The sequence below is a fragment of the Dacryopinax primogenitus genome (genome assembly GCF_000292625.1).
Source record: "Dacryopinax primogenitus strain DJM-731 SS1 chromosome Unknown DACRYscaffold_11, whole genome shotgun sequence".
NCBI lineage: Eukaryota > Fungi > Basidiomycota > Dacrymycetes > Dacrymycetales > Dacrymycetaceae > Dacryopinax > Dacryopinax primogenitus.
The window spans coordinates 854,551-877,700 of NW_024467208.1; the positions used below are offsets into that span (position 1 = coordinate 854,551).

At 53.1% G+C, this 23,150-nt stretch overlaps 9 protein-coding genes across 9 annotated transcripts; 6 read left to right on the forward strand and 3 right to left on the reverse strand.

The window, feature by feature from the left end:
* Positions 1–1,691: 1,691 nt before the first annotated feature.
* Positions 1,692–2,744, forward strand: DACRYDRAFT_108472 (uncharacterized protein; the record flags this gene model as incomplete). The annotated part of the gene is made up of 1 exon (XM_040768655.1): positions 1,692–2,744. The coding sequence occupies one exon, from the start codon at positions 1,692–1,694 to the stop codon at positions 2,742–2,744; it is 1,053 nt and encodes a 350-aa protein (XP_040628038.1).
* Positions 2,745–2,962: 218 nt separating this feature from the next.
* On the reverse strand, positions 2,963–4,908 carry DACRYDRAFT_116950 (uncharacterized protein; the record flags this gene model as incomplete). The annotated part of the gene is made up of 5 exons (XM_040770289.1): positions 4,885–4,908; positions 4,480–4,831; positions 3,801–4,429; positions 3,296–3,750; positions 2,963–3,245 (listed from the first exon to the last, which is right to left on the reverse strand). The coding sequence occupies exons 2-5, from the start codon at positions 4,658–4,660 to the stop codon at positions 2,963–2,965; spliced, it is 1,548 nt and encodes a 515-aa protein (XP_040628039.1). The 5' UTR covers positions 4,661–4,831; positions 4,885–4,908.
* A 145-nt stretch (positions 4,909–5,053) lies between these two features.
* DACRYDRAFT_22912 (uncharacterized protein) lies at positions 5,054–5,464 on the reverse strand (the record flags this gene model as incomplete). The annotated part of the gene is made up of 1 exon (XM_040773014.1): positions 5,054–5,464. A coding segment is annotated over one exon (153 nt), but the record flags the coding sequence as incomplete, so codon positions are not given.
* Positions 5,465–7,678: 2,214 nt separating this feature from the next.
* Positions 7,679–10,460, forward strand: DACRYDRAFT_89506 (MFS general substrate transporter; the record flags this gene model as incomplete). The annotated part of the gene is made up of 6 exons (XM_040776917.1): positions 7,679–8,031; positions 8,102–8,261; positions 8,313–8,870; positions 8,920–9,034; positions 9,081–9,764; positions 10,435–10,460. The coding sequence occupies 6 exons, from the start codon at positions 7,679–7,681 to the stop codon at positions 10,458–10,460; spliced, it is 1,896 nt and encodes a 631-aa protein (XP_040628041.1).
* Positions 10,461–11,992: 1,532 nt separating this feature from the next.
* On the reverse strand, positions 11,993–14,119 carry DACRYDRAFT_108476 (uncharacterized protein; the record flags this gene model as incomplete). The annotated part of the gene is made up of 10 exons (XM_040768656.1): positions 11,993–12,308; positions 12,358–12,616; positions 12,697–12,791; positions 12,857–12,987; positions 13,037–13,359; positions 13,408–13,473; positions 13,529–13,546; positions 13,612–13,908; positions 13,960–14,027; positions 14,088–14,119. The coding sequence occupies 10 exons, from the start codon at positions 14,117–14,119 to the stop codon at positions 11,993–11,995; spliced, it is 1,605 nt and encodes a 534-aa protein (XP_040628042.1).
* An 833-nt stretch (positions 14,120–14,952) lies between these two features.
* DACRYDRAFT_53696 (macro domain-like protein) lies at positions 14,953–15,690 on the forward strand (the record flags this gene model as incomplete). The annotated part of the gene is made up of 2 exons (XM_040775192.1): positions 14,953–15,146; positions 15,198–15,690. 2 exons carry the CDS (start codon positions 14,953–14,955, stop codon positions 15,688–15,690), a joined length of 687 nt encoding a protein of 228 aa, XP_040628043.1.
* Positions 15,691–15,702: 12 nt separating this feature from the next.
* On the forward strand, positions 15,703–16,125 carry DACRYDRAFT_22917 (uncharacterized protein). The gene is made up of 2 exons (XM_040773015.1): positions 15,703–15,738; positions 15,795–16,125. The coding sequence occupies exon 2, from the start codon at positions 15,881–15,883 to the stop codon at positions 16,034–16,036; it is 156 nt and encodes a 51-aa protein (XP_040628044.1). The 5' UTR covers positions 15,703–15,738; positions 15,795–15,880; the 3' UTR covers positions 16,037–16,125.
* Positions 16,126–17,313: 1,188 nt separating this feature from the next.
* DACRYDRAFT_53804 (glycoside hydrolase family 13 protein) lies at positions 17,314–19,114 on the forward strand (the record flags this gene model as incomplete). Its single annotated transcript, XM_040775204.1, has 4 exons — positions 17,314–17,432; positions 17,485–17,726; positions 17,773–18,368; positions 18,419–19,114. The coding sequence occupies 4 exons, from the start codon at positions 17,314–17,316 to the stop codon at positions 19,112–19,114; spliced, it is 1,653 nt and encodes a 550-aa protein (XP_040628045.1).
* Positions 19,115–20,824: 1,710 nt separating this feature from the next.
* DACRYDRAFT_100628 (MFS general substrate transporter) lies at positions 20,825–23,082 on the forward strand (the record flags this gene model as incomplete). Its single annotated transcript, XM_040767475.1, has 5 exons — positions 20,825–21,400; positions 21,454–21,640; positions 21,687–22,046; positions 22,109–22,402; positions 22,452–23,082. 5 exons carry the CDS (start codon positions 20,825–20,827, stop codon positions 22,904–22,906), a joined length of 1,872 nt encoding a protein of 623 aa, XP_040628046.1. The 3' UTR covers positions 22,907–23,082.
* Between the last annotated feature and the right edge of the window lie 68 nt (positions 23,083–23,150).

Consider the following 23,150-nt stretch of genomic DNA (forward strand, 5'->3'; position numbering starts at 1 on the left):
GACGGATGTCAGCGCAACCAGCCACAATATCACGAGCCCGTTGAACACTCGTCAAGGTACTTCGCCGGGGATGGTCTCTAATGCAAGTGCGTTCCAGAACGTCTCGCCCCTACCACGTGTTTCGTCAACCGGAAACATGACGAGCCTCATTGAACGCGATATTCTCAGCCGGCGTGGTCTGTCGAATGCATCTCCCGGTTCAGGAAGCGTTGATTCTGTGCGAGATGAGGATGCGACGGGCGCCTTTATGACTGTTCCCACAACACCAACCGCGAGTGACTCAAGCGTATCGAATGACCGCATCGTCCCATCGCACTTTATCATGCCCTCTACAGCTTCCACCACCTCTTCCAGAGCTTCACACTTTCAGCCCCCCCTGAATCTACGACTCAACACCTCCATGAGCAGCAACACCCTTCCTTCAGGTCCGCAGACTGCCCCGGTTGCACGTGCGACCATGTCCACCGCCTCTCTGTTCGGTCCGGTCAGTCCGACGTTGCAGCGCAACGCCGCTGGCTTGCTCGTTGCCTCTACTCCTTCTGCACGTGCGCCTGCCGTAGTCCCCTCCAACGGTGCTCCATTTCGCGGATCTCCCTACTCAACTATGAACTCCATGTGTACGCCTCCATCTGCAAGGCTGCAAATGGCGCACAGTAGGGGTGGGTGCCGTACTTCAGAGTCTTCAACCTCAACGCCAGCTCCTGTGAATGGGCTCGCCCTCAATATTCCCAATCCCGCCGTCATCGAGACCTTCTGTACCCCCCCCATGACTGCTAGCGCGAATGTTTGGGTTCAGCCTTTTTCTGTGGGTGGACCTAATGGCGACAAGCGCTGGTAGCTTGTGAACTTCTGGTCAACTACCTGTCGCGACCTGGGACACCTTGCTGTATACGATGTTATTATTCAGACCGGATCCTTTGCTGGACATTCGGTCACAAGATCAATTACCGTTATAAAGTGGACGCCGCCGGTACTTATGGAGACGACATATCAGGTGGAATTACCCAGCTGACAAACGGATGGATCGCGTTTGGCACTCATCATTCTTATCATCAACAACCACAATCAATCCTCATTATCTTGGACCCACGACAGACTAGGATGGTGTGGGTTAACTATCTGCGAAACTCGATCTGCTTGCTTCTTTCAAAAAATGAACGGTCGCTGTTGTATACGGAGGAATGTACGTGTGACGGGGAATGTCTGGTTTTCATTACCCTCATGTCGTCTCTTTGCTGGACTGAGTCCTCTCGTCATTCTTCCGCATCGCCGTGATTAACATTAATAAACCTTTGTTTTTCTTTTTCTTTTTTCTTTTTCCTTTTCTGTGCCTCCTATGCCCCCTGTTCATCTTCATTGTTTTCCCTTCATTCTCGAATTCTATTGTGTGTGTCGCACCACATATCATCAAGTCCGTGTACACATCATTTAACCAGATTGATCTGCGCTGCTTGTTGAGAGGATAGGTAGCAAAAATACTAGATGAATGTGACTCTTTTCCTGCGTGAGGAATATAGTCAGGGTGTTCTGGATGAAGAAACGCAACTGAAAGTAGCCAACAAGCAAACTGTGGGAGGTTCACGTGATAGTTGACAGGGTGCATGGGTCCCTGTTTGCTTCCATAGCTTCCTTCCACACAGCATACTATCTAGGTCTTGCCACGAGTACACAATGAGTCTTTCCAGTGTGACATGTCGGCGCCCGAAGATCCATGCTTCATTAAAACTTCCACGATCAGCTTATTACCCGGGATGATGCGGCAGGAGGAGCGGCACCCGGAAGAACTGATCGAACTTCAAGTCCTCAGTGCCGATCTCAGTAAACTAAAACTCTGTCACGTGTTGGTTCTCAACTTGGGTCTTCCAGTGCCGGAAATTTATCCTCGTTATCCAAAGCGTAGGGATGATGTCAAGATGATCGACTTCGAGGGAAGCGACATACCTCCGTACCCCATTCTCAAGCTCCCGATCTCGCATGCTTATGCTGGCTTCCTCGCGCGAATAAGAGAAATTGTTCGAATTACTCGTTTGCAGGCCGATTTTCCAGCGATAGATGCGATCTCCATTCAAGGCATGTGGGGAAAAGAACCATGGGACATCGACCTCTGCAATGCACTAGATGGGCTGCATCCTCGAGTCCTGGACATTGATTACCTCGATAACAATCTCAACCTGACCAACTTTAGCCAGCTTCGGAGCCCATTTTCTCTTGAATGGCTTATCATCAGACGTGGATACTATGCTGAGGTGATTTTTGACTCGGAAAGCCTCGCTTGTCCGTACGGATTGCAGCTGTTCTGGTGTTTTGCGGTAACCCTGCATCCAATTCCAGGTCCATCAGCTCTTCGTCACCTCATCCTAACGGGCAATGATGCACGGGAAAGCTTCGGCAAGATGAGATATCGTACAAATCTACTCGACAATCTCGAAGTCTTGACAATTGAGTCCTACAACGGTTCCGACTTCCCATTCGATTCAAATCCGAACAACTTCTTTTCGGCTTTGCATGCGACGTCAACCCTGCGCATACTCGGGCTCTCCTTTGGCATCCAGCGGGCAGCGGAGATGAATAAGGGGCTACCAGCCCATTTACCCGATCAGATCGAAACATTCACATTCCGATATCACCCTGCCCTCATAAGCAACACCGCTCCGTGGCTCACATGCATTAACAATCAAAATTGGCTGCCGAATCTGAAGAAGCTTTCTTTATTCCCGACGATGCCCTTCAAGCCGGCCAATTAGACCAACTACCTCTAGATCAAGGGACAGGGGAGAGACAGAAGGCAGAGGTTATGACTGTAGCACTGCGTTTAGCATCAGAAATTCGTTGCTCTCTCATCTCAGCTAAGCCGTACGTGAAGATCACAATTTAGGGTAGGAATCGTAGAAACCATGGCAATGTTCTAGTTCATTCTTGTACCTATCACTTGTTGTCATCAATTACAAAAACGGACATAGAATCACAAGGGCAAACGAATGCCAAGACCACCGGCCAGGGGAAAGCCAACTATACCCGTCGTCACATTTTCAGCCCCTTCAAGTTGGTTGTTGAGCAGAACCAGCGCGTCCGCCCACACGCACATTGCGCCCGCGATGCCCTGGAAAAGATAAGTTGGGTGTTCAAGCGGACCGAAGATGGGCTGGCCATCTGGCAATGTCAGAGACTGCTCAGATTGCGGCATGTTGATGGGAGGGAGCCCGCTCGCATACCGCAACAAAGCCAACGCACGGCCAAGCGATAAGCTGTCACAGAGCTCATGAGTATGGCTCTGCCACTGGTACTGACCACCCACCTTTCTGTCTTTCCCTCCTTCAAGTCGTAGGCTGCCTGTATGAGAAAAGGCACAGCGTTTCCCGTAATGCCATGGCAAACGGAAATGCCCTTGCGCAGCAGGCCTTCTTTCCATATGAAATCTAAACAATCTTCCAAGCACTTGTCACGATTTAGCCTCTTCGCTACAATGCTCCTTGGGGTGTATCCTTCGGTTGGGAATGGAAGTAAGTGTTTATACGCCGTAAGCATGAGGGCAGGGCCAATGGCGCCATGGCAGAACTGGCACTGCCATGCTGGCCCACCCGCCTGGGGCGCATTCGTTGGGTATGTGCGGGGCATATTGCCATTCCTTTGTTGTGCAAGTAGCCAATCGAGCGTTGGGAGAATATGCCCATTCAGGTAAGGGTATATAATCGCGTTGGGAACTTGAAGCAGAATGAGCAGTACACCAGCCACACCGTGTATACCACCCAACTGACGGGCATATCAGCAAATGACGCAACGACACGAAGTAAAATGCGTACCGCATAGGACCGTCGGAAATCTCGCCACATGACTGGGGGGGCATGCCCGAATTGTTCGCGAAAGCGTCCCGATCCGTGTACTCCGGTATGTATGATCTCCGTCACAAGCCGGCCAATGCTCTCGTTGGACACGATATCTAGCAGGCGCGAATCCTTCGCCTTGGCTATTTTTCCAGGATCGGTAGTTTGCATGCCGTCCAGCATTGCCCGCATTCCGATGACGCCATACAGAAACCCAGCCGTGCTCCACATAAGCTCAACCATATCGCCTTGCAGATCCTGTTCATTGCTCGCTTCAAAGCACGCGGCAAACCCGTTCTGCAGAACACCAAGCGCTATTTCGTACATATCATCGTCATCGTCCGCAGTCTCGGGGATAAGAAGCTGTCGGGATATCTCGAGGAATGCCGGACCGGGAAGAGATGTCATCATGCCGCATTTCCCGAAGTTGAGCACTTTCCTCCGAACATCGGGATTCTTGGACGACGCCTCGAAAAATTCCGGGTTCTTGTCCGTGAAACAGGGTCCGATGAACTTCTTGATTAGCGCCGGAAGACGATCTTTGAGAACGTCTGGCAGTCCGAGTCGTCCAGCCTGTGCATAAAGCCTCAACAATCCAACCGCCTCTCCTAGCAGATGATCAATCCATCGGAAATGCGGGTGGGTAAGCGATACTGACCAACCTGACTGCTGTATATCCTCGGGATTGTGGGCTCATCAGGACTATCAAGGTGCTTCTCGATCTCATCAACCGAGAATGCGATCGCGGCTCCTAGCGTCGTTCGAGTCTTTTCAATGATATCTGCATCATATGATGGATTCAAGTTGTTTTGAAGATAGAAGCTTGGATCTGTTGCCATCCGAGAGAAGTGACACACAAAAGTTAGGACACAAGGTCGTTGTAGATCTAGAATGCGGTGTTAGACGCGTGGGAAAGGGATTGCCAGCTCATTAAAGGTCCCTTAGGCGTAATCACGTGTTGGCATCTGGTTCCACCTTATTGGAAACCCCGTAGATCCGATAGACAGCATCTGATTACATTATTACATTTTTAATATCATCAAAAACACATAAAGAGGCGCACACAAGCTCAAAGCGGCCAGACCACACCAGTCCCCCCCACCAAAGGAAAGCCGATCATCCCTTGTCCCATGCCCTTTCTCTGGCCGGTCAGCGACTGGATCAGAACGAGCGTGTCGGCCCAGATGCAGGCAGCGCCCGCAAGGCCTTCGTATAGCGAGTAGGGGTTGTCAGGGGTGTGAAAGAGAGATGCCTGTGGTAGATCGGGAATCAGAGACGTGGAAGGGGGTACAGGAGGGAGGGTCGTGGATAGCGCGAGGAAGGTCAGGGCTTTATTCAGGTTTTCACTGTTGACATCTGTTAGCATATAAAGAGCTGCAGCATATAATAGCCCACCTAGATTCTGCACCTTCTCTGAGCTCCGACACCGCTTGTATCAAGAAGGGCACCGTATTCCCCGTTACCCCATGACACAACCCAAGCCCCTTCTTCACCAGCCCTTCGCGCCATATGCACTCCAGGGCAAGTTCGAGCCTCTTGTTCCTCCAACGGCCCATCTCTCCCTTAAATGCAGACGGCATGCGCTGCTTCAATACTTGGAGGAGAAGTGCGAGACCCGGAGCACCATGACAAAATTGGCATAGCTGGGCCCGGTGTGGGGGATAGGAGGAGGGAAGATTGCCAGATGATTCTTGCAGGGTTAGTAGGTAATCGATCGTTGGTATGATATGGGAGGTGAGGTGTGAGGAGACAACGGCGATGCTTGGAGGACATTGGAGAAGTGTGAGTAGGACACCGGCGATCCCGTGTATTCCTCCCAACTACCATAGATCAACTGAGTACGTCGATCATCAATGGAGAGGAGACGCACATAGTACCTCTCATGCAAGCTTCGCCACATGAGTGGAGGGGATTTCTCCCCTTCCCTTAATACACCCCTGAAATAGACTGCTCCACTTACCCCGCTCCTAATCACATTCTCCACCACCCCAGCGATCGCTTCGTCTCCCGTGAGTCGTCTGAGTTGGACATCCCCGGCTCTGCGCCCTCCTGCGCCTATGCCAGAGTCAAGCGCGGAGCGTAACCCTAGCAGGGCGTACAGAAAACCAGAGGCTCCGTAGAGTAGTTCAGCCATATCACCAGCTTCGAACTCTTCGAGGGTCATCTCCCCACATGCCTCCCATGCGCCCTGCACGACCGCATCGACGTATCCCAGAGGTCATCGTCCCCTCCCTCATCCCCACCGAAGAGCAACTGGCGCAGAATCTCGAGTACGGCAGGTCCTACAGGTGTGTCGATCGCCCCTACATGTCCGAACGAGATGACTTCTCTTCGTTGTTCGGGGTCTGCAGATGCTGCTTTGGCTAGTGCGCCAACGGGATAGGAAAGGGAGGGTTCCAGAATGGACTTGATCAGTTTCGGAAGGTATTCACGTGTTTCATCTGGTATAGAGATAGAAAAGGAGCCTCCTGAAGACTGTAGGTAAAGACGCAGATAGAGAACGGCGTGTCCGACTGCACCGGTGTACAGGCGAGGTCGTGTGCGAAGATTGGAAGATGGCTGGTGGGCTTGAAGGAGGGAGAGAGCGGCAATTAGGCTGCTGTGTAGTTGTTGTTCAACCAGCTGGATAGATCGAGAAGAACGAGTTGTAAGTAGAGTGTTGGGTATGTAGCGGGATGAGGATGCTACCATTACTGTAATTGTATGGGAGTTGGTCAAGTTGGATGAGCGCTTATCGGCTGGGACCCTGAGAGATGACACAGACGTCACGTGCCTCGCCGCCCCACTGTATACCTCGTGTGGTAAGCTACTCCGGTATTCTTACTTTCACCATGACATTCACTTAACAGCCTCTTTCAAGATGTCACTGTTGTAGTGTTATTGTCCCTTTCGACAACTGACCTTGACTGATGAAACGGACGATAAGGGCCCGCCCCGATCAATAGCGATCAACAGCGGAGTATATCATTCGATCAACAGAGCCGACTGTCAGGCAACCACAGGCCAGACCGTTGAATCCAGCATGCGCAGCCATCTTCCCACTTCCCAACCCGCCCAACCCGGCCTTGTCCGAGTGCTTTTCCTTTAGTCAAATTTGATCCGCCTCGGCACCTGCCGCAGCTCCTCAGGAACGTGCGTCTGCAAGCGTGCGCACCGCGTCCACAGCAAGATATGATCTTCCTCGGCCAGCTTACGAAGTTGCGTAACGTGCATGTACGACACGCACGAACATGCTTGTTGTCTCGGAGACTGCAAAACGATCTCTCCCTTTGGGTCCACGCTCGGCACGGGCGCAGGGTCAGGGGTCATGTAGAAGGTGTCGGATCTCCTCCCACGACCGCGAACCAGACGGCGAGAGCCCTCCGTCCTCAAACGCATTTGTTTGTCGCCCAGTCAGCGGTTCATGCCACGTCTCATCTCCTTTTTGCAAGCAGGAACTTTCGGTGGTACATTCGGACAAATTTACTCCGGAAGAAATATTAGCTTGCTGACCAGCGGCATATTACTCGGCCCGCATTCTGTCTCGGCATATCGGCCGTCACATTTTAGGCCCTTTATCCCCCTTCGGTCTACTTCCACACGAGGGGGAAATACTGTGGATTTGTTGGGTGGAGAAAGGTTCACCTGATTGCCCAATTCACGGACGGCTTACTCGACCCGATGCCCTTTCATCCGTGGATATGCTTGGGTGGATAATCCGGACTGCAAGATGACAAAACGTTTGGTGCCCCTCTTAGCCCCTCTTCTCTTTGCCTGGACCGAGGGACCGTCTCTTATCCTTCCCCGCACCCGAGGACATCGATATCCCTAAAAGGCGGCCTCTGCGTGCTCTGCTCGTCATTCTCCAGACCCGCAACATGACATCCCTCGAGCCCTCCACCTGGCTCGACGCGTCAGAAGGCGTCGCCCTCTCCACTCCCACTCTCAACGCCTCCGTCCCTACTCCCCCAAAACCAGGCAGCATCCTCTCCTCCTCCTCTTCCGACAAGGGCAAGCTCACCGCCTCCCCCGCGGACGTCGATGACGAACCGATCGGCATAGTGCTCTCCAAGGCACCTACGCTCGTCGCTTCTCCCACACCAGGAGAACTAGAAGAAGGCAAGGGTAAAGAGGATGGTGAGGGAGGGAAGAAAAAGCAGAGTTGGCGCGAGGCAGAGGAGAGGGAAGCCATAGTGCTACCGAAGAACAACCTCCCGTTGGTATTTATTAGGTACGTCCCTACCCATGGTACCGCTGTCCGTGTCATCCCCGCTGACATCCGCCTTCTCCCCCACATGCAGTTTAGCACTCGTGATGTTCCTCGCGGCCTTGGATCAGACCGCCGTCGGTACAGCCCTGCCGACGATCGCCCAGGATTTGTCGAGTAGCGCGAGCGACTATTCATGGGTCGGAGTCAGCTACATGTTAGCCCAAACTGCGTTGATGCCCATCTACGGCAAGGTGCGTCCCTCCCGGTTACACCGCTCGAATACTGGGCTAACGCTGTCGTAGACCTCAGATCTCTTCGGGCGCAAACCCGTTCTCTACACCTGCATCCTCATCTTCCTCGGCGCCTCCGCTCTCTGTGGCGCCGCACAGAGCATGATCTGGCTAATCGTCTGCCGAGCCGTGCAAGGCATTGGCGGTGGAGGCGTTGTCGCGCTCGTCATCACCGTCATGTCGGACATCGTATCGCTCAAAGACCGTGGCAAGTGGTCCGGCTACCTTGGGACAACCTGGGGCTTCGCCGCCGTTATCGGACCACTCATTGGAGGTATCTTCGCGGATAAGGTCGGCTGGCGCTGGATCTTCTGGATCAACCTCCCCACGGGCGGCGCAGCTATCTTGATGCTGTTCATCACATTGCACCTCAATCCGCCGAAGAAGCAGAGCGCGATTGAGATGGCGAGGAAGTTCGACTTCGTCGGATTGGCGCTTATCATGAGCGCAACCATCCTCGTCCTCTTGGGATTGACATGGAGCATCTCCAACGGCTGGCAGGATGCTAGGACGTTGGGCATGCTTATTTCTGGGCTCGTCCTGTACGTGCCTGCGATCATTTGGGAGTTTGTGAGTCCTTTGCTATCTCCATGCACGAAACGTACTGATGGCCGTGTAGTATACTACAAAGGACGCGATCATCCCGCCACGGTTGTTCAAGACCCGTACAACAGGTATTCTCATGTTCAACGTGTTGATTCACGGTATCGCCTTCCTAGCTGGATCATACTACCGTAAGCCCGCTTCCCTATCTCGTTGTATCCAAACTGACCCGCGCAGTCCCCGTCTACTTCCAAGCCGTGATGGATTCAGATGCGCTTATGTCTGGTGTACGGATGATACCCTTCTCTGTCGTTTCCGCCCTCACCAGCGTGGGCACTGGCCAATTCATTACCCGAACAGGCCGCATCCGCCCTGCGTTCTGGGCCGGGTTCACCCTAATGACACTCGGCTTCTCGCTCATGGCCACGCTGGACGAGACCAGCAGCGTCGCACAGCAGGAAATATACATCCTCATCCCTGCCCTGGGAATAGGCATGTTCTTCCAAGCCCCGCTCGTTGCTGTGCAGGCAGCGATGCCACTCAACGCGATGGCCAGCGTTACCTCTGCGTTCTTCCTCCTCCGCATGCTCGGCTCCACGATCGGTATCGCCATAGGCGGCACGATCATGAATACGCAGCTTGCGCAGCGTCTTCCAGCGCAGTACCAGAGCCTGTCCAACGCAAACATAGATTACCGCACGCTGTGGAATATCGAACCTGCTTCCGTTCGTCAAGAAGTGCTGCATGCGTTCGCGAAGAGTATAGGGGTTGTATGGACCGCCATTGCACCCCTGCTCGGGGTATGTCTTGTCCTAAGCTTGTTTGTGAGGCACTATTCTTTGCAGAGGAATTTTGTCAAAGCGAAGGATCTTGAGCAGCAGGAGAAAGCAAAGGCTGCCGCTGTTGCTGTTGCTGCTGAGGGTGAACCCGCTGCCGAAACAAGCGGGGAGGGGCAGACAGAGAAGCAGATTTCCGAAGAGGAGCAGGCGGAGATGGAGGCTGCTCTTGCCGGCGGGGGGATCGCATAGAGCGGGGAGTGGGGTTGACATGACACAGGCAAAGATATCAGGACGGATGGATCTCTCGATCGAATGTCGTTTTCCTTGGGGCTTTTGCATCGCACGTATCACGAGAATGTACGAACTATTACGCTGTGCATGTAGACCTGCTATTGTATCGTTACGTGTCATGTGCGCTTCAGTCTAACTTGAAGGCGGTGGAGAAAGCCGATCCCCGACATTAATTCCCGGTAAGGAGATCTACAATATATGTAGCTGCTCACCCCACACACATCCAGTCCAGGGACGGTGATGGCAAATAATACGGCACACCTCAACGGGCCCGGGGTTGCAGGGGTCTTAAAATATATTCTCCCACGGTGTTATAAAAAATAAAGAAGATGTGCTCACAAAGAATAGGCAGGTACTTTTGAGGGCCATAATGACAACAATGCACCAAATTGACCGAGAATTTATACTTCTTGAATATGTGTATGTTCTTTAGATTATGACCTCTAACAACTGTGGGACCCTAAACTATCTCCCTTACGAGTTTCCTGTCACTGCCACAGAGCGCGCAAGTAAATACGCAGCACATGTGAAGAAGAGGGGCATTTAGGGCAATTGCCCCCAGAGGGCATTGTAGGAAGGGTATCTCCACAGAGGGGGCACCGGAGGAAATTGCTTGGGCATTGTAGGCAGGGTATCTCCGCAGAGGGGGCACCGGAGGAAAGTGCTCCTATTAATTGGATCCTTGCGCATGTCCAACTTCGGCTCCGAACGCTAACCGCTGTTCCGTTCCGTAGATGGTCCGTGCGCGTCTATGAGGGTCAAAATCCCTTGCAACCATTTTCGTCCTTCCTTTTCTTTCCTCCTGCCTCCCTCTTGTCTCTGCATTTCTTTGTCATTTCCCTGCTTGCGTTTCTCCCGTGAACTATCCCTCTGCTGGGGCATGATAACTCAATCTGCATAGACGCACCATGCCAGTCGGTTTCCCAAGATCCTGCATCATCCTGTCCCATATCCTCTCTAATCTCCTTATCTCCGCTGTCTCTAATCTCGACATTTACGACAAGAGCGGAGGAGAAAGTCCCCAATGTCCAGCCTTTGTCCTCCATGCACCAGTGATGCTCACCCCGCAACGGTTCTGTTGCAGGATTTGGGGCTCATTGGGTTCAACTGCTCCTGCTGCATCTTCCGCATCCCTGGCTGTTTCCTCAGCTCCCCCTTCTACCTGCTGTCTGGTCATATGACCCTGTCATTCCTAGCATGTCCGACGTCCCCAGCCTTGTGCGTACCTCCCACTTCGCCCATCCGGACTAACTGTGCGCGACGGTAAGGACGTTTGCGGATGGTGGGGTCTGTATGATCTTGCATTATATTTCTCACCCATTCTCTCTCACCTTTGTCTGCATCTCACCTTGGTTCCCTTGCCGGTTACCCGATAGATTTCTAGGATACTGGTTGTCCAAGTCCTGGCACACCTTCACCAGGGTGGGTTGGTTGATACCCGGTCAACGACGATTAGATCAGATGCAGCGCTCGGGCATCAATGAACCTGCTTCAGCTCTGGTCACTTGTCCTAATTCTCTCCTCCGGAACTTCCTCAACCCAAGCTAGTAGCTCTGGAGCCTGCCTGAGCTCGTTTTACCCTTGGGATCCTGCTTCCTATATTCGGGGTCTTGGTTGTTCTTGCCAGCTCTCTTATCTCTGATTTCCCGGCATATTGTGCAGGTTAACAAGCGGGCCCGCCAAGCCCTGCTCTCCCATCTTATTCTCGAAAACCCTTCGTTGCGCCTTTCGTCCCCGTCATTTATCCACGTCTGCGTCATACCTGCTACAGTATGAGCAAACGACTATTAGAGGTCGATTGTGATGGGCTGCAGAGGTATTCTCTTGCTTACTTCCTCTCTTTCGGGTTTCGCTCTCCGTGCGTGAGGATCGTCTCCTTTCGTGTTGGATCTGAATGATGGACGTGTGATGACTCTCTGGTGTCGTCTAGTCTATCCTTCTGCGGTTGGAATCCAAATGACAAAGGTCACATAGACCTCGCTGAAAGGGGCTTGCTGTATTATGATTAATTACTCGTCACCAGGATCTCCCGGCGTTCTACAACTTCTACCGAGCCAAATCCGAAGCACACAGTTTACGCTACAGGGGCGTGAATGAAAGCATCAACCTCAACTGCTCTATTTGGATTTCTCCGCTGGAGGGAATTTGCACCGCACCAAGTACCGCTGCCTGATTTGATGCGTCTGGTAAACCACATACTGTTTGCTCCTCAGCCTCTACTCGGTCGCAATTGTGCTCGATGCTTATCTCGTTGTATTCAAGACGGCAATCCTGTATATCGGCGGCCTTCCCCCGTCCGCCGGGCATGATGGCACCCTTCAATTCGTCCCGGTCTAGAGTCACACCAGCGTCGATCCATATATCAGAAGCCGTTTTACCCAGCGCCTTGGTCGCCCTGCGCCATTCAAGCATCTGCGAACGTAGGCGAGAAAGAGAAAACTCACAATGCGCTCGCTTTGGAACACTTCTCTCCCGCGGTAAAGTCATCCTGGCTCACCTCGAAAAAGGGCTTTACCGCGACCTCGCACAGCAGGAAGAGGCCAGTGTTGCCCGAAAGCTCCGAGTGACAGTACTCGACAGAAGTGCACATCATGTCTGCGAAATAGACACCCTTGCCAAACTTCGATCCAGAGCTAGGGGCTTCGGGCGGGGCGATACGCAAGCCCTGTTTGAGGATCCCTCCGAAGTTGGTCGCGCGAGAACCTGCTTTATGTTAAGGCTGTAACATGCTCGAGACAAAGGTCTCACCGTGCCACAGCAACATCTTATTTCCATTGGCCAACCAGCAGCCTCCCAAGCCTCCTGTTCGCCCTTTCTCTCGATGCGGAACACATCCACCACCTCAGCTCCGAAGTTCTCCGCAGTACCATGCGTGTCTCTGGCATATTATATTTGGCAATGCCTTGGAATTTGGTGCTGTCCTTTGCGAGAGGAGCGATGTACTTCAGTTGGAGCGAAGCGAGCTGCATGTCAAACCGTTTCATAGCATCCCCTTCGCCGAAGTGCAAGAGAGTATCCGAGAGTAATTTTGAAGTAACCTCCATGTCGCTAAGCGCATCAATAAGATTTAGTTCCTGAGCAAAGGATGAACAACATATTACAAGCACCTCTGGCCAAATTCACCTGCTGGAGCAGATGTTGAGTATTGATAACTTCGGGTCGGGTACGACCGAACAGGTGGGGAATGTACGTGTAATACCGACTGCTATACTGCAGGCATACCGCTTCAAGGCCGCCCTTTTCGTTGATTGCCTTCGTATCCGGCTGAGCAATCGCCTCGCTGATCTTCCTCAGTTCCTCCAACCCTTTCAACAGTATAGATGTCGACATCTTGCCCAGAGGCGCCTTCTTTTGATCATACGAGAAGGACGAGAGGGTTGCGTCCATGTACGGGACGTTGAAGATCAGTTTCATGAGCTCTTGCAGGGCAGGAGATCTCATGCCGTCTGCGATCTTGAGTTCAGAACGCATCCATGTCGTTGTCTTTTACGTACCTTCCACGTATTCACTGTCCACTGGAGAAGCTGCTTCTTCAGGTCCAGAATGATCAAAGTCACGCGCTGTCGCAATCGCTTTGACATTAGAGTGGAAAGCAACACATATTATAACACTCACCACAAAGGTTGTACTCCCCTATGGGCGACGCGGCGGGTCAGCCAGAGGACAAGAAACACCATAACGTTAACAATTGCACGCACCCTCCTTCCCAATATTCGGTGGCATCTTCCTGTCTTCCCACGAAAATCCTGTTTTCTTCTTGAATTGCTTTCGGAACTCCTCCACCGCGAGTGCAGGCTTCCACGGTCCCTTGTCTTGATATTGTCCCCTCCCCCCCACCCTGGTCCAACGTGTATGTAGGATAACAGACTCCCGGTCGGTGATGGGGTGCAGAAGCTGCAGCAAATAGGACCTGTTTGCGTTGACATCAATGTCAGTTCGCGTGAGCAGCGCATCGTAGACTTCTCCAGTGTCATCGACATAAACTTGGTGTGTATCTAGACATTGATCAGAGTGAAACAGAAACACGAAAGGGAAAACATACATACGGACGTAGGATGAATCGGGATCAACAGGTACTTTGCCACGCAGGACTACCGTCTTAATGCTTGGGGCGCTGTTGGAAGTCCAATCAAGTTAGAATCAGCTGAGAAGAACATGGGGCTGATAAACTTACTCGGTAGGCGCGTAACCGAATGTGCGTGGCATGATGATGGAGGGGTATATCCTGAAAGATGCTGGTGGTTCCGGTGCGAAGAAACAAAGAGCAATCCAAGTCCTTAAGAGTATCAGTACTCACAGCGCTCCGTATACCGACTCTAACAATTATATATACTCACAATACAATGGCTGTCCAAGGACGAACAAACCCCAAGGACACAAATAGTGCCATGTTGACAATGACCCGATGTCGCAGGGGTTACACGCAGTCGCCAGCTAGTCGGAGTTTGGATCGGGTTTGCTAGGATAGACCGTAGGCACATGTTGAAGGAACGTGTAATGCGCCCAATATCCCGAGCCCTCATGTTTGCATATCCTTGGAAACCCAGATGTTCGGCTTACCATGGCTGGAATCACACTTTAACGCGCGCCTAAAGTCGGAACTTGAAATGAAGGCGTACCTATTCAACGCAAGTACTATCTTCCGACATCCAGCAAATATTCTCTCATCAACCCTCGGCCCTACGACCGGGAGTATGCACGCAACGGCGACTTGGGGCTGTCCACTGTGATTAGCTCACCGTCCCTCTTGTGCGCGTCCAACATTCGTCAAAGACATGCACAGCGCCCGAGCTCTCAAATAGCACCATGCAGCGTGTCCTTGACATCTGTCTTCGTGGTCGTTGGAATGCATAATAACGAATCAGGACCGAGAGCGCTCAAGATAGCGCTAGCTTTCCTCGGACCGCCCTCGCACGTGAGATCCATCAACTCGTGGCGTGGCGATGACAAGCCTCAGAATCGGTATCGGGCCCGCAGACCATGCGTACTCAACTCTACACTCAGCATCCCATTCCCCAGCCGTAGCCTGTACGTAGCCAATGGCTACAGGGATCCATTTTACGCTTCTGGACAGACAGGGTGAGCTGCACGAGGCGTGGAAGACGGCGTTGGACAAGTACCTCCCAGGGGCGATAGGGTCGTGCGTCACCCTGCTGCAGAAAGATATCCGCGATGCCGGAACGTACGACTGCGTTGTCTCTCCTGCCAATTCGTATGGGATCATGGACGGCGGGTGCGCGCGGTCAGAGGTGTTCTTGCCCTGCTGCAGCTGATAGCCGCGTAGGATCGACCTGTACATCGCTCGCGCTATCTCTCCGGGAGATATGATGCCCGTGATCCGTGTTGTTCAGGCACATCTGTACACCCACTACAGAGGGTACATCTCCCCCGGACAATGTACGCTCGTGCCTCTGCTTGAAGGGCTCTGCGGGGAGGAGAATGTCCTCAAGTGCAAGTACGTCGCTGTGCTGCCTACGATGCGCGTGCCGGAGCGGATCGACTGGCAGAGGGAGATAGTGTACGAGTGTATGTGGAACCTACTCCTCTCGCTTGATGCACATAATTCCGCTCCTGGGGAGGGGAAGATAGAAACAGTGGTCATGAGCGGCTTGGGCACGGGCGTGGGAGGGATCTCACCCCACAAATGCGCGGAACAGATGGTACTGGCCATAAAGCATTATCGGGAGGCGACGGGGGAAGCGGACAAGTGGAGGAGGATGACGTGGGTGAGCGTGAATGGGGTACATGAGGAGTTGGAGCCGACGAGGGAGATGTAGAGAGTGGAGAAGGTGGAGGGTGGAAGGTGCTTGGATTGGTATCCCGAGGTACGGACATTGGAATGAAGGCATGGTCTGTTTGGGATCACAACCACATGCATCAGATGGCGAATCCACCGATCATGCATCATAGACGGACAGCATCAAGTCAGATAAAGACGCAACCGCTCGTCCAAAACGTGCGGAAGAGATGAACGATCCCTCTGGTCCCCCGCAATCGCATGATCCTCTTGAAGAGAGCTCATCAATATTGCTAGATTCGCCAAGAACACGATTGCAGCTGGTAGCGTTTCAGATACAAGATCTCAATGTGCAGTGCCGATCCCAATCACTAGGTCAATATTAATGCCCAAGAATTCTGTATCGTTCAAGAAAATCAGACGCCGAACACACAGAGCAAGCCACCATCCAGTCGAGAGAGATCGAGTATCCCCAGGCACAACCAGATTCAAGGCAGTACACTGCTCCAGAACAGAATATTCATCCCTGCGTATTTATTCCTCGGACCGACTGTGTGCCTCGTACCTCGACCGGCAGAGGTGGGAACGGCTGAAAGGCACGGACGGACTGAAAGGATTACGAAGATCGACATTCTCAAGTCGGGCACGGTGTCGCGCTCATCCCCATGCAACCACATACCCCTGGATCATCGTATAGGATTGCCATAGTGAAACAGGGCGAGTACGAGGAAGGGAACATCTAACAGAGAATGGACCGCTTAGCAGCGAATATGAACAGTCCGTATGGCTCGTCGTTCAGCAGAAAGTTTCCGTAGAAAGGCGCGTCTCACGTGCTCTCTCGGATGCTGTTAACGCTCTCCCCCACCTCCTTCCCCACACCTGTCAGCGGGAGCGAAAAACTGGTGGATGGGACACGTGGTAGTAATGATGGATGGAACGGAAGGAAGGCGGAAATATCGCGATGTTACGTTTGAGAGGGTGCAGGGTTCGAGTAGAGAGTGAGGGATGCTTGGGTTAACTAGCTTGGCTGGGTTTACAATCTGTCTTCTGTGGTGATGGATGTATGGGTTTGGGGTCGCGGGTCGAGGGTCGAGGATAATTGATCATTCCATTTGAGACTGGAATGTAAACACCTTATATAGACTGATGAAACCCATCGCAGGGAAGTGTCGCCAAGTGTGTCACGCGGACAGAAGGTGAGGAAGGGAGAAACGGAGCACGTCGCATGGTGAGGTCCGGTGCGGGATCAATTACTGAGGGCCGTTTGCCGGAATGGGACATCGACGACCTTGTGGGTGGGTGTCTCCTGCTCTGGGTAACGGCATTCTCGCTGTTTGTGTGGTAGTGCTGACACTCGGAGAAAATGTCTGGTCATCGTCTCGTGTGTGGGAGGGGAATGGGTCACTCCTCTCTTCCTTCCTCTTCACTGGCAGGCAACATTCGTTTGGTCTCTTCATTCACCGTGCTAGTCAACTAGTACTCACTAGGGCGGACACCAGCGTGGTCCACCTTCTGCTCTTCTGAAACGCATCTTGGCGTCGCATCCCCGCGTGCAAACAACTACAATACCCCCATCTCTGCTGCACTTCACCTCTTTGCGCTCTCTCCGCTCCAGCAGCGCCCCACTCGCCAACAGGCATCTACCTTCCTTTGTCCAACTCTCATGCACTCTTTCGCTTTCATCACATCCCTCCTCTCTCTTACTCTTCTCTTCTTCTCCCTCTTCCCTACCTCCGCACACGCAGCAACAGCTGAACAATGGCGTTCGCGTTCTATCTACCAGTGCGTCCTCCATCCCTTCGCCGCGAACACTCTGACCAAAGGATATGCACAGAATAATAACAGACCGCTTCGCTCTTCCCGACCCCTCCTCCCCCAACCTCCTCACCGTCCCCAACCCCAACTGCAATCCTGGCGACCAAACCTGGTGCGGCGGGACATGGCAATCGATCATCTCCAACCTGGACTATATCCAGGGTATGGGCTTCACGGCCATCTGGATATCGCCCGTGAGCGAGAACTATGATGGACCAAGGACACCGTATGGGGATGCGTACCATGGGTATTGGAGTCAGAGTGAGTTCTCTTTACGGGTTGAGACAGCTCATGCTGATTCGTACAGACGTGACTGCACTCAACCCGCGTATGGGAACACCAGACGACCTCAAAGCTCTCTCCAACGCCCTCCACGCACGGGGCATGTACCTCATGGTCGACATCGTCGCTAACAACGTCATAACCCTGAACTACACCGACCCTGACCTATCCAAGTTTGCCTTCACATCAACGGATATGTACCACCCTTACTGCCCGATCGACTTCTCCAACCAGACGAGCATCGAGCATTGCTGGCTGGGAGACACGGTCGTCGCGCTCATGGACGTAAACACAGAGAATCAGGACGTGATCAACATCTACAACACCTGGATCGCCTCCCTCGTCCAGGAGTACCAGATCGACGGGCTCCGAATCGACGCTGCCAAGCATGTGCGCAAGGATTTCTGGCCCGGGTTCTGTTCTGCCGCAGGCGTGTTCTGTATGGGCGAAGTGTTTGGCGGCGACGTCCCGTACAACGCGGGGTATCAAGGCCCTGGAGCACTTGCATCGGTACTCGATTATCCTATTTATGATTATCTCGTCTCGGCATTCACCATCCCCGGGCCGGGGAACATCTCCGGGCTCGTTGATGGCCTGCACCAGGGTCAAGAGCTGTACCAAGTGAGCCTTCCCCCTGCATTCCCGAGCGCATGTAGCTAACCCTGGAATAGGACATGTCCGTCCTCGGCACGTTCCTCGAGAACCAGGACAACCCGCGCTGGGCAAACCTCTCCGTCGACCCCCAATCTCTGTGGAACGCCATGGTCTGGCAGTTCCTAGCCGGAGGCATCCCGATCGTCTACTACGGGCAGGAACAAGGGCTGCGGGGGAACGCCGATCCGTACAACCGCGAGCCGCTCTGGCCCACAGGGTACGCCAATACCACCACCTACCAGATTACGGCTACCCTGAACCAGCTACGCAATTTCCTCATCGCGAACGCGCCTGATTTTCTGACGTCTAACGTTACTGTCCTCGGTACGTCCAGTAACGAAGTCGCGATCGCTCGTGGGCCTCTGGTAGCGGTGATGACCAACCGCGGATCTCCACCCGTGAACGCCACGATGGGGATATTCAACACCGGGTTCATGGCCGGCCAGCCGCTGACCGAGATCCTCTACTGCAAACAAGTGACCTCAGGCTCAGAAGGGACGTTGTTGGTAGATTATTCCTCCGGAGGACATGCGAGCATCTTCATGCGGACTAATGACCTGAGGGGGAGCGGGCTTTGTGGGCAGTATACGGACGTGAACCCGGATATGAACGGGCTTAGCGCCGCTAGTGCTGCGCGGGCGGTGCGGGTGCGCCTGGGGGGGTGGGTGATGATGGCGGGGTTGATCCTGGCGGGGCTCGTTTTCCTCTCATAGGGCTTGGGTTGCGCGCGGTGCGTGCATCTCCAGCGGAGCTGAAGACGAAGGGGAGAGGGGCGGGGGGTGTTTGTAGGAGCAGGAGGGGACGGTTCAAACAGTGTCATTAATCACTGAGGGAGGCAATTCAGACCACTCTTTTGTTGTACGTTAGCTGGGTGATTTGGTAACTTAGTGCTTTAGGGTACAGATTCCCCGAGGTGTGGCATGTGTTTTGGCCTGGTCAGATGGCGCATTAGGTCTTGTTCCGGATCGGATTCGGAAGTGAAGAAATATCATGCTAACTTTGGGGACCTTTGCAATAAGAAAGAGTTATCGAGGACTGCTGTCGTCCCATCTTTTCGAACGTATTGCACCCGATTGAGCACAGCGACTGGAAAAGGAAAAAGACAACGACAAGGAATCCGAACTTAGCGTATCTGCTCCAAACGCTTAATGATAACGTATTCTTCTCTCGAAAGTGTTTTCTACCGTATAGTCCATGGCCATTAACTGTATGATGTATGATTAGAACAATTATGACTACAGATTGCTTGTAGCAAGTGTGCGGTCTGTCAATGTCAGTGACTCGACCAAGGTCCCAGGACTGGGCGGGGCGCCCTTCTATATGCAGGTCGCGCTAGACGAGAGCACAGTAGGTCGTTTTGTTGCCATATTTTCGTGGGACACCGCCAAAGGTCGAGCGAAGTCATTCTTCATCCACGCACAAAATTGCCTCTGATTTCGAACGGCTTAACACCTCTGCATTCCCGTAAGACCAACTTATAACGCTGCAGGCCCGCCTTGTTACAGGAAGATCTAACTATGCTTTGTTCCCTTTTCTTTTGGATCTACTTTTTTCAAATCTAGGTGGCTAACGATGCGCTCCCCCTTCCGGAAATTTAACCAAAATTTGCCCTTCGAAAAACAATGAGTCGCAGTATATCGTCCAGTTTAACACAAGGTAATATGCCAGTCTAGATTTCTCAGACAAAAGTGGAGCATTAATTGACATGCCAGCCAAAAGTTTGCCCCCGTGTACACGTGCTCTCGCACAAGAAGAATCGGGCCGAGGGGATATCCAGGGCGTGATAGGCCAACTAAAGCAGTTGGAGGTGGTTAGAAGTTGGGTTGGGCGACTGTTGCGTGGCAGGGAGATCAGGCCATGTAACAGAATATTCAGGTAACGTCGAGATAGGAACCTGCCCAGATACTGATAGATGGTACGGAAACTGTGTTCGCGTACGGGAAAGCACTCCTGGGAAGAGAGGCGCATGTTCGAGTGTGGACCTGGGAGGAGCCAATAATAGCGGTTGCCGATAGATCACACGACTTTCTGCTCCATGTGGGATACTTTGAAGATATTGATAGGTGTGAATGAGTTAGTGTATTAATCAGGTGATATTCATTAGTGAATATGGGCGAGACCGAGTGTGTGTGAACGATTGTTATGTGATTTGATGTGATCAATGATGGCGATGATTGGAGGAATAAATATTATGATAGGACGGGAGTTATTATTGCGTCTTTCGACGAAATGTATTCAACTTTCCGATGCGGCATTTTCCCGCTCAGGAGAGAAGTAAATGTAAACTAGTGGCAGGGGTTATACCATTTCACTCCTTGTACCCGGACTACCACCTTCATTCTTGTTAGTGTTCACAAGAGAACACTTTTGTACATTTCTGTACATATTAGACAGCAGGATTTTCAACGGACTAGGCGACGAATATGGCAAAACGACCTCATCAGCACTTGCGTTCTCCAACGACGGTCGCACTCCTCAGCTCAATCGATACATCGACACCTCCAGGTTCTCCCTCAGACGCAACAGCAAACAACGAGTCTTATTCCCCACCGCCAGCCTACACTTCAGGCAGCGAGACGCACACAACAGAATGCAGGGACAAGCACTTCTCTCCAGAACCGGCGCCTAGCTACCCACCGTCTCGTCGACAGCAGGAAAAGCACACGGAGCGGCTACCAGGACCGGACGAGCTCTCCCCCCGTCGTACAGCGATCATCCTCACCCTGCTCTACACCGCAACCCTCTTCTACGGCATCGACAGTACCGTAGTAGCAACACTCGCAACGCCCATAGCAAGCGGCTTCCAGCAGCTCAACCGCGCCGCGTGGTTAAACAGTGCTTACCTGCTGAGCGTAGCCTGCTGCACGCCGATATATGGGAAACTGAGTGATGTCCTCGGGAGGAGGTGGGCCGTCGTTTGCGGTTTAGCGCTGTTCGCGGCTGGGAGCGCTCTGTGTGGCGTCGCGGGTGGTATGAACACGCTCATCGTTGCTCGGCTTGTGCGTCCTTCATTCCCCCCTTGCTCCTAAGCACCTGACAAGGACCGTAACAGCTGCAAGGTGCAGGCGGAGGAGGGTCAGGCATGCTAGGCTCTATCATCATTTCCGATGTGGTGACCCTGCGCACCAGGGGGTTGCTCAACGGTGTCGGCTCTGTCTGCTGGGCAGTCGGCTCGGGCCTAGGAGGGGTATATGGCGGTGTAGTTGCGGACACTCTCGGCTGGAGATGGGCCTTCCTCTGTCCGTCCTCTGTTTCTTCTTCTCCACTCTCACTAACACCAAGCAGTACAAGTCCCCCCGCTGGTACTCATCATGCTCGGTTTATCCCTCTCCGTGAACTACGTCGTCCCCGGTCAAACGGGGTCCTGGGCCGCAGTATCAAAGCGCATAGACTGGCTCGGCTCCTTCCTACTCATAACAGGCATCGGAGCGCTCGTGTTCTCAATAGCGTTCAAGACAAACGAGGACCTTCCCTTCTCGCACCCCTGGGTCTGGGGGACAGCGCTACTAGCAGCGATATGCACAGGCGCGTTCTTGTGGGTCGAGAAGCGGGCCGAGGAACCAGTGGTCCAGTTGGCGCTGTTCAATTCCTGGGAAAGGGTAGCGTCGTTCAGCAGCGTCTGGCTCGCAGCGGCAGCGATGATCTGTATGTTCTCGTTCTCCCTCTACCCTAATTCCGAACTGCCCTGAACGGACGTATGAACGCAGCACTCGGTCTCTTCTTCCCCATGCTACTCCAGATCGTCCGCTCCAACTCTGCCTCCCTCGCCGGTCTACACCTCATCCCCAACACCGTCGCCTCCGCACTGGGTGGGATCTCATCCGGAATCTACCTGCGCACGGTAGGCAAGTACCGGGGGATACTCCTCGGCCTGGGGGTCTTGCAGTTTGTGCCGTGCTTCTTGCTCAGCACGTTTGGCGAGCATACGTGGGAGGGGTGGACTTGGGTCATCCTCATGCCCCAGCGATTTGGTAGTAGCGGGTTCAACGGCACGCTGTTCAGTACGTCTCCCATGCTCTGCCTTGCGAAACAACGCTAACTCAAGCACAGTCGCCATCCTGTCAACGATAAAACGCACCGAGATAGCACAGATCACCTCGATCCGCTTCCTCTCCCAATCCCTAGGAAACCTCATAGGCATGGCTATCTCCTCCGCAGTACAGCAGTCGGTGCTCTCCTCCGAGCTCCTGCAGCGCATCTCCTCGCTCCCTCCGTCCAATTCGCTCTCCCCAGCCGAGATCATCTCCGAAGTCAGGCGGAACGCGACCGCTATCCTGGACTTGTCCCCCGAGCTTAGGCAAGCCAGTATAGGAGCTTACACTGCCTCACTGCGCGCTGTCTTCCTGCTCAACGGCGCCCTGGCGATCGGGGCAGTTGCGCTCGTTTGGTTCGTTAAGGAGGTACCGCTCGATAGGAGGGAGGAGGGGATGTATAAGCTCGCTTCTGGGGAGGAGGCGGGGAGCGAACAGCTAGAAGAGGAGGAACTGGAGGAAGAGGACGTATAGGTCGATGGGTTCTGACATTTGGGTTTCGATGCGGGCTTTTGAGGATACCGCGCATGGGATACACCTCTGAGGATATGTAAATACAGTCTTTCTTTTTCTTGCCCTTCTTTTTCTCTTGCTCTTAACCTTCCCCTTTCTCTTCCTCTGCTCCTTTCTTCCCCCCCCCTCTTCTTTCCTCGACCACTTGTGATTTTTTGCCGATTGTGTATGTTTGACACCCTGAAGGCTGGCTGGTGCTGGATCA

Coding starts and splice junctions, on each gene's coding strand:
- DACRYDRAFT_22917 (XM_040773015.1), top strand. CDS start 15,881: ATGAACGATCCCTCTGGTCCCCCGCAATCGCATGATCCTCTTGAAGAG.